The following is a 10,274-nucleotide window of genomic DNA, read 5'->3' on the forward strand; positions in this document are numbered from 1 at the left end:
TTAAGAGGAGTCTTACTGTACTTCTAACCCTTCTATTGCATTATATTACAGAAGTTGGTTTATATAACTACTAAGATTATCTTACAAAGCCAATCTTACCCGTTTTCACTGAGTGCAAGAATTAGGTTCCCCTCTTATGAGGCTAATTAGATAATTTTTAGATGGGTCTAAAAATATGTTCGATTTCTTGCAAAAACACAAAAAACCACATCTAAAATAGTACAGTAGAAGCAGAGTTCTTCAGAAATCCTTTACTCTCTCCCCCTTGGGGGGATTTAAAAAAAATCCCTTCTTAGTGTAAATTCTCATGACATACCCTAACTGTGTACTGAATTTCAACTTTCAACTTCTAACCGTTTGGACTTTGTACTTATTATTATCATTATCAACCAATCTTGATTACATTACAAGATAAAAAAAATTAACAAAAAATTAAATAAGATAAAATATAGAATAAAAAGTATTAAAACAAAATTAATTAGTATATAGAATGAAATAAAATATTGAAGAAAATAACACCCAACAGAAATCAACTATTGCATAAGTGACAGTCAAATTGAAAATTAATTAACAATGTTCACAAAACGGCTTCTGTAACCAGAGTGCTGATGCTTGACAAATGTTCTTATCCTGTATAAGTCTGTTCAAGAAAGTCACCTTATGATGAGATGGCACTTCCAGGAATCACCACTTGTTAATGACCAGATGAAGATACTCATTCATCAAAAAAGATGAAGAAAACCAGACGATAATTCCTTTTCTTTGGCAAGACTTCTTAGTGAGACCACAACAAACTCAAACTTTCCCACTTAAACTGATCTATATATGCGCTGTGGCGGGCCGGCGGTCAACCAATCAGCTTTCCCACTGTTTCGTAGCTTTCTGCTGGGTCCGCTGCCCATTCAAATCTAATGGATCGTGGAATGTTGCCCATTGGTCCGGATTTTGACAAATCTCTATGAGCCATGATTCCGCCACGACAGTGACTATGTATTTTATTATTTATTTATTTCTTTATCTTTAAAACAGTTACTTGCTAATAGCATGACAATGATTTGTTAAAGTTAGTCTACAAAGTAGGATACTAAATAACTTGAAACACAGAACATTTCTAAACAAAGATAATGTATGCATTCTTGTAAGTGAAATTATGATCCTGTGCAATTGGTTAATTAATAGATTTAATAGTATTAAAAACAGTAATTCACATTGGGCAAAAAAATGACAATTTATGCATCAAATGAACCCAAAAAGAAAATACAGACTAAAGAAATTAAGTAATAAAATACTTCATTTTTAATTTTATGTTATTATAATTATATTATTCTGAAACAGATTATCATCTTGTTTTTGAATACATATGTATATGCATTCAGAACGAATAAAGTGAAGAGAAGCATGTATATTCCTAGTTTGTATTAATTATAGTACAACAGAACCCTGATTATCCAAAGGTTCTGCAGTACCTGAAGAAAATCTGTATATGAATACACTACTTTTCTTATACTGTAATTTATANGAAAATACAGACTCAAGAAATTAAGTAATAAAATACTTCATTTTTAATTTTATGTTATTATAATTATATTATTCTGAAACAGATTATCATCTTGTTTTGCTATTAAAAATTCCTACCTTTAAGAACAAGAATTTAATTATATTGTTAATTAGCATCCATGTGAAACTTACTTTTGATATTGCACTACTTAGACAACCTGTGATTTTCTTACAAATGCTTGCTACTAAACTTGTGGAAGATGGTGGAAGTTCACTAATAACAGTCTTCAAACCTAAAATTATTTTGAAAATAAATATATTATATGTTTTTATGACAGCATAACTACTAAGTAAAATATATATATATATATAGAAAACTACAACTTTACAGATACAGTAACAGTTCTTTTAGTAAACATTTCCAAAAAACTGTCACCTCTCAATAATGGACATTACATTGTATACTGTAAGATTTATATTGAAAGACCATATATTTTCATAAATATAGGGTCTCTTATTAGCAGACATTCAGATTAGTGGGTGGATACTTTATATCTTAATATAATGGGACAGTTACTAATTTGATATTATTTAATTTATTATACTAAAAACTAGAGTCCTGTTTATTCTGTCTAGAAAGAACAATATTCCAATCAAATAAACAGACCCTAGTCAAAGTCCAATGTATTTAAAAACAAAATTTGCAGCTTTAATAGTTTTGCTAACACTTCAATAAAATTAGAAACAGCAAAGTAGAAGCAGAAGAATTCGGCAAAGCACTGACGAAGAAACTAAGAATTTATTGGAGATCAGAAAGAAAGGTTTGTTTTCTATAATTTAACCATCAGAAATTGTAGAACATATTTCGCTTGTCATTTACATTGCATTGTCAAAGCTTTGTATTTCATTTCCATGCATTATAGGTTTTTTTATTTCAAAAATCAAGATATTTCCTGACCACTCCTTACATACAAGAAATAAATACAGTCAAACTGGTCTATAGCGGAACCTGTATATAATAAAAACCTCTCATTAACACAAGATTTTTTCAATCCCTTGAATTTTCTGCAAAAATCAATGTAAATTAGCCTGTATACAGCCAGAACCTGCCCAATATGGAAACAGAAAGGCAAATCATACTGTATAACAAAAAACTTGGTTCTCTTCCATGTCCAGTGGTAAATTTTTATTGTATTTTTAACAGTTGTCTTTACTTAACACAAATATATGACTTAAGTATAATAGTTGTGAAATTAACACATTATTGGTAATGTGAAATTGTATTCTTTGCTTATAAACTTATTTTAAACTTTTCACATCACAGTTTGTTTGAATAAATTCAAGTCAAAATGGGTGCAGATAAAATGCAAATTGACATATTACTCTTTAAGTTTCATGAAAGATATAACACCATAAAAATAGTAGTAAAAAATACTAGTAGTCTGTATGGAGATGTTCCTAAACTTCTAATGTGTAAAATGTGGTTTTGAAAGTTTTGTTCGAGAAATTTTGAACTAAAGGATATGAAATGACTGGGCCACCCAAAAGTTGTTAAAAAAGAGAAATTTGGGGAAGAAATTGTTAAAAATCAATGAACAACTTGTGAACTTACAACAAATTTTAGTGTGTCACAGACACGTATTGTTGAACACATTATTCATTTGAAACGGTTGTAAAACAATGATAATTGTATTCCACGTATATTAAGTAAAAAAAAAAAAACATGAAGTATAATTTTGTCTGACAAAGATAGGCAGCTCTAAGGTTTCATTTTTGTTTTTAAATCAGTTACTCATTTTTTAATCACAGAAAACTTTGTTACAGATGACAAAATTAAGGTTAAAACAAGTAAAATGGCAAAGCCATTCCTTGTTTTAACCTTAATTTTGGGACCTTAATCCATAGGGATAAAACTATGTCTCTGAAAGCACGAGTAACGCATGCGCAAATCTCGCACTCGTGCCTGTTTGTAGAAACAGTCTCAGCATTTTGTATTTTATTTTAACCTGGTTCTTGGTCCCCTGATTACCTACAAGTCTAATTTATTTTATGTGTGCATGATTTGGGCTACTCTGTGCCAAATTGCAACTCCTGATGTGTACTCTTTCATACTTCTAAGGCAGGGGGTGTCCAACCTGCAGCCCATGGCAAGTTCCAATGCGATCCAATAAAGGTGTAAACAAAACCGACAAATGTTTTAATTTTTTATTATTTATTTATTTCAACGGATAAACTCAGAAAAGAAGTTTTACAAAGCCATAAACCTTTATTCATATTTTAGTTTTGAGTGGAAATAAAATATTTTCATGTACTTGGAGATGTGTGAATGAGGAAGGATTACTAAATAAGGCTGGAGTTGTGACTCAAAGGATTATAGACCCAAATTTGGTGAAAGGAGAGAAAGGACAAAAGATAAAAAGTTGTCAGAAAGGTTAAATAGTTCTTCTGTTAGGCAAATATTGAGTCTTAATTTTCCAACCTTTCTCACTTCTTTATCTTTTGTCCTTTCTCTTCTTTTTCCGAATTTGGCTCTATAATCCTTTGAGTCAAAACTCCAGCTTTATTTAGTATTCCTTCCAGCGTTGCAAGATTTGGCTACATTGCGCCAAATGTGGCTACTTTTTTTAGTTTAACGTAAAAAAATATCATTTGGCGCTTTGGCTACTTTTGGGGCTACATATCATTTATAAATATATTAGTTGAATAAAAATGCACTTTAAAATGGTGTTTCGTCGCTTTTTATTAATCAGAGACTCAAATAAACCAAATATTTGCGTTTTATCAAATAAATGAATTTATCTATTTCTAAGTAAAAATTGAAAGTGTCTGTAAAAGTAATTTTTTAAAATATCCTGTTTCGTGATAAAGTTTTAATACTCATTATTGTAATCTAGACATGTTAATCCTTAAATATACTTGTATATTGGACCACAAGTATATATTACATATATACTTGTGGCCCAAAACTCCTTGACTTCTTTCAATGAAACAGAGAAACAAAAAGGTTGGACACACCTGCTCTAAGGTGTGCAGCTGTTGACAGCAGCACAATTTTAGAGACAAGACATATTCTCGTCAATAAAAATATTTATTAACCAAAAATTTGTTCTAGTGGGTGGTGATTGTTCTGTCAAGTACCAAAGTACTACTGTATTTGATTAATATGATTTTGATATACAGGGTAGCATCAAGGGATTAATTAATTGAGTTAATCAAGTTACTTGAATCGTGCAATGCCATTTTTTTCTAAATACATTTTATTGAAGAATTGAATTCTAAATGCAATGTTTTCTGTCACAAAAGAATATTGTGGCAATATTAGCAATGTAAGTGGCATATTTTGAAGATAAATTTATGTGAAAATATAATGTTTAAAATGCCAGAGTGCAAGTCACATGTCTTTTGGCGCATAAAATATTCTGGCTTATATTTACATCATTCTGATATTCCAGAGAATTTGTAACCCAGTGAGTTTTTTTATCATTTTATTGTAAAATTGAAATAAATTCATTCTTTAGAAAAAAATGTTTTTTTTTATCTCTCCTGAAAAGTTTTTTTTGGCATTTACAACACTTGGCATGCTTCACTTGTAGTGGGTAACCTGTATATAGTGGAAACCTGTCTACTACGAAAGAATTGCTTGATCCCGTGGGATTCTGTTATTGACGTGTTTGACTGTTTATGTTTGTCATTCAAGTATCACAATTTCCTGTAAATAACCCACAACTGTCTGTGCTTTAAAAAGTCAATTTGAAAGCAGATTATGTGCCACTGCAGGTTATTTATCAACTTTAAATTACAATTATGAGTTCACCCAACAGTTTTTCCTTTCTCCAAACTTACCAAGAGCATCTTTAAAAATCTTGAAAAATTCTTTATATGCTATACACTTTATTCTTCAGTCTTGATTTTTCTGGCTATACTACCATAGACATATGTATGCCTCACTTCTAGTTCTCTCCTTGTTTTGTAAGTGAATTCATGTTTTAATTAATATCATAAGACACTACTTAAACTTATATCTTGGATGCTGATAAATTCCAGTAATTTCCCTTATCTCTCTATAATGACTCTCAATAGAACTATTTAAAAACTAACTCTCAATTTTAGCTTATGTTAATTCACTGCACTGAATAAGAGCTAAGTGATTAACTCTCAAACTCTTGTCATTGGATATTGTAGTCTATGTGCAAATTTTCTGTAAGATCAACAATAATGATGTTAACAACAATTACTTTATTTACTGTTTATTTATATTGTACATTTTGTATGTCAATCACTACCACCAAATGTCATACCAGTGACATTGTCACTCTGAATTTTTATCAATCTCATGTAACACTTCTAAAATCAAATATATCACATGCAATGTATATATTAAAATATTTTTTAAATTAATTTTTTCACTTTTTATTTTCACATTTATTGTTATTATATATTTATACTGTCCAATGAAAGATGAACTTTTCAAAATCATTTTTGATTAGCCCTTTGTCTTGTTAACAAATTAAGACATATGTCATGATAATTAATGTTAGTAGGCTATAAACTCTTGTTCTTTTCATTGTGTGAGTGTAAGTTTAATGGTGTGTTATTTGAGTCTGCTAGTATTAATGCTTTATGTAATTGTGATGTTTCTTGTTTCCTGTAGAAAAATTCTCGCAATGACTGTATTTGTTATGATTAGTGAAGGTTTATAATGTCAATCAGGCCACGTCTGCCATCTTTACGTGGAAGGATTAATCTTTCTGTGGCTGATTTAGGATGATGTTGTTTATGCTTAGTAAGCGTTGTTCTTGTTTTCCTTTGGAGTTGCTCGAGATCTGTGTGAGTCCAATGTATAACTCCAAACGAGTATGTGAGTATTGGGATGACATATGTGTTTATTGCTTTAAATGTGTGTTTTGCATTTAGCTGTGTTTTGAGAATGGTGTTTAACCTACTTTGGTATTCTTTAATTAATCTTTACTTCATTTGTGTATGTTCTGTTAGCCTGGCCTGTTGGAATCCTAAATACTTGTAGAACTCGCCCTCTTCCATGGATTCAATAACGTCTCCATTTCCAAGTGCAAAATCTTCTTTCTTCAGGATTCCTTTTTCTATGTGAAGTNTTTTTTTTTTTTTTTTTTTTTTTTTTTTTTTTTTTTTTTTTTTTTTTTTTTTTTTTTTTTTTTTTTTTTTTTTTTTTTTTTTTTTTTTTTTTTTTTTTTTTTTTTTTTTTTTTTTTTTTTTTTTTTTTTTTTTTTTTTTTTTTTTTTTTTTTTTTTTTTTTTTTTTTTTTTTTTTTTTTTTTTTTTTTTTTTTTTTTTTTTTTTTTTTTTTTTTTTTTTTTTTTTTTTTTTTTTTTTTTTTTTTTTTTTTTTAATTGAAATTAAGTAAAGTCTATATTTTTGTTTAATGAGACAGTTAACAAAAAGGGCCAGTACAGACAGATCCATATTCAGGTGTAAAAGGACATGAGAAAGTAGTGCAAAATCTCAGCCGTTCAATTGAGAACCTAATACGGACCAAATTCAAGGCCTTCTTTAAAACCATGGAACAAAATCAGCAAAACCGTCAAGCATCATCGTCGCTAAACACAATACTCCTGTGGTTCGTCACACTCCGTACTCTCCCCACATGACTCCGTGGGACCTTTGGCTATTTCCCAAACTGAAAATGCCGCTAAATGAAACCCGAATTTAGTCGAGAGAAGACATCATGCGGAATGCGACGGACCGGCTGATGGCCATTCCAAAAGATGCGTTCCAACAGTGTTTCCAGCAGTGGCAGGAACGCTGGGAGAAGTATATACATTACCAAGGAGACTACTTTGAAGGGGATTAGGGTTTTGTACCTCAAAGTCAATAAATTTATTTTTGCCGACCAAAGGTCCGATACTTTTTGAACAGACCTTGTATTTATGCAGTGAAATTTATTTTGAATAATTATTTCATAATTAAAAAAATGTCATCAAGAGAAGCAAGTTCTTCACATTGTGATGAAAAAACTGTTAATAACTCTTTATACAGTGATGTTTCGAAGCAGTGGCTAAAAGATGGAGTAGTGTATTATGAGAGTTTACTTTTCAAAAATAATTTAATTGCAATAACGTCTTCTGATACACTATCTGAAAATGCTATGCTGATAGGCACAGAATTACACAATAATACATTGGATGTGTTGAATGAAAAAAATTTATAAATGTTGCAATTAAATTATTTTTGAAAAGTAAACTCTCATAATACACTACTCCATCTTTTAGCCACTGCTTCGAAACATCACTGTATAAAGAGTTATTAACAGTTTTTTCATCACAATGTGAAGAACTTGCTTCTCTTGATGACATTTTTTTAATTATGAAATAATTATTCAAAATAAATTTCACTGCACAAATACGTCTATTTGTGTCAAAATTCAGAAACGAACTTTAAAGAGTGAGTGAAAAAAAAACTCCTATAGAAAAAACGCTCCTAGTGAGAATTAGATCGGTCACCGTTAGTAATAACAATTAGATGGGAAAGTTGACACATAGGTGTCAAGAATGTGCCGTTATTGTCAACAAAAGTAAAAAAAATATTAGACTTGGAATAGTAGAAATTAAATTAAAATAAATAAATAAGTGAGTAAATAAATAAATACATTATAAGTATTTATGAATTTAAACAAAAAAAAAAGGGTATACACAAGAATCAAACCTGGGAACTCAAGTGTAAGAGTCAGGATCGTTACCACTCAGCCATAGGACGCTCAAATGAAAGCACACAGTGGTGATATTCAGCGGGTTCGCACAGGTTCGGCCGAACCCGTTGTTAACATTTTCAAAGTTTTCTGAACCCGTTGTTAAACACACGTAACATTTCTCAGCGGTTTTGTTTCTTTTAAAAAATATATTAAAATATACGTATTATACTCTTTAACACTACTAAACTAGAGCCTTATACCCCGTTCGCCTTGGTGCAACCTCCATCGACCGTTTCAATCTCGACTGAAACGAGGTTTAATCGCGATCGACTCAAGAGAGTTCTTGAAACTAGGTCCAGTCATACGAGAGATCCCACAATCCCACGCGCGCGAGAAAATACAAGATGGCTGCGGAACACGTGTCGGGCTATCGACAGCGAAATAAAAAAGATATTGTATTTCGAGAAACGATGACATCTGTCTATTATTATAATAATACCTAATGATAAAATAAATGATTTAGAAAAGTTTTTTCTTGAGAAAAAGTCATAGGGAAAGCAGTTAACTCCTTGGGACTCTAGCAATTTTTGATATTAATGTAATTAAACATAAAAAATACTTAAAACTGAAAAAACGAAAGAAATGCGTTAATTCTGAAGAAAAAGCTTCAGATTTTATTTTCCTTTGTCTTGTCTTTCTGTGAAATCTGACGCTGATGAGTCATTGTTTAAACAGCTGGATGACCTTGAACACAGCTGGAGTTGGATTTCCCGGGACATTCTCATAGTAGTCTCGGGAGGCGATGTGTTTATAGTAGGGTGAATACTAGCTGGCCGTATATTTTTAAAAAATTAAAATTTTTATTGCGATTTCTGACCCCCCGACTTAATTAAACTTATATATAATAAAATCTATTAATTAAAAAAATTTAAAAACTATCGGAGGTCGTTTTTGACATCAGAAACTAGCTTTAAATAACTTACCGAAGGAAAATTTGTGCACTACAACTTTAGAACGATGAATGAAATTTGATATCAAACTCCATTTAAAAAACAATTAAAAAGCAATTAAGCGTAAATCGTGCGTCATTAAAGGTAAATTAAAATCGCGATAAATTTTTTTCGCGCGGGAAAAAATTTTTGAAAAAATTTGGAGACTTAAAAAACATTCCAAAAATCCAAAAAAACAAAAATTTTTAGGGGATCCAAACGCCCGATTTTTATGTAACGCTATGTAACTTGCCCGAGATATCTCGGGCTTGGGGCTTAATAAAAAAGGAAAAATTTTCTGTTAGCGAACCCTTTGTTAAATATTTCGAATATCACCACTGAAAGCACATATAATTTATATATAAAGTGCTAAAAAAACTTTAAGTTCGTTTTTCTCGATTATATTTGAGTATTGCACTTTAGTATTTTACAGGTAGTACACTCACATGGTGTACTATCTCTACACCAAAGATCATCAAAATCCGTTTCCCCAAAGCCGTAGGGTCTCCTTGTAAGTAAAGATAAGATTATAAAACCAGTCTTGGATGAGCAGCATTTAAGAACATTCAAAACACTAGAAATTTACAAAGCATTAAAAAATGAATGCATTAATTATAAAACTCTCCTTTTCTGTTCCTTATTTGATAACTCTCTAGAACAGGGATGGGCAACCCACAGCCCACGTTAATATTTTTTGTGGCCCATGTCACATAAAATATGAATAAATATATCAATTTCCCAGCTTGAAGAAGTATGCAGCAAAAATTCAAACGTTATTTTCCTACAACTTATTTATATGAATAGTTTTTCTGTAATGAATTTAGTAAAAATTAAAACAAGAAACCGGCTAACAGACACATCAAAACTAATTTAAAACAAGCAGTGACTAATATTTAACAAAATATTTCCAATATATTACATTTACATTAGTTCCAGAAGTTTAATTAAGTATACCTTTGCTAATTTATAATTATATATGAATAAATAATTGTGATTTATTGACATTTTTTTTTTCTTTTCTCTTGTATGCGGCCCACGTCAATTCAAAAGTTTTGAAATGCGGCCCTTACATAGAAAAAGGTTGCCCATCCCTGATCTAGAAACAAGGGACAGTTTTATACAGAG

General features: G+C 30.5%; 1 protein-coding gene across 1 annotated transcript in view; it reads right to left on the minus strand.

The window, feature by feature from the left end:
- Nucleotides 1-1,590: 1,590 nt before the first annotated feature.
- LOC111637878 (cullin-associated NEDD8-dissociated protein 1-like) overlaps nucleotides 1,591-10,274 on the minus strand; it is a 32,215-nt gene continuing 23,531 nt past the window's right edge. The window contains exon 4 of the mRNA XM_023383471.1: nucleotides 1,591-1,790. Within this exon, the coding sequence (XP_023239239.1) occupies nucleotides 1,606-1,790 (185 nt within the window). The 3' untranslated portion in view covers nucleotides 1,591-1,605. The remainder of the gene's footprint in view (nucleotides 1,791-10,274) is intronic.

Source organism: Centruroides sculpturatus, unplaced genomic scaffold, assembly GCF_000671375.1.
Source record: "Centruroides sculpturatus isolate CEXI.00-Female unplaced genomic scaffold, Cexi_2.0 scaffold1039, whole genome shotgun sequence".
Lineage (NCBI taxonomy): Eukaryota > Metazoa > Arthropoda > Arachnida > Scorpiones > Buthidae > Centruroides > Centruroides sculpturatus.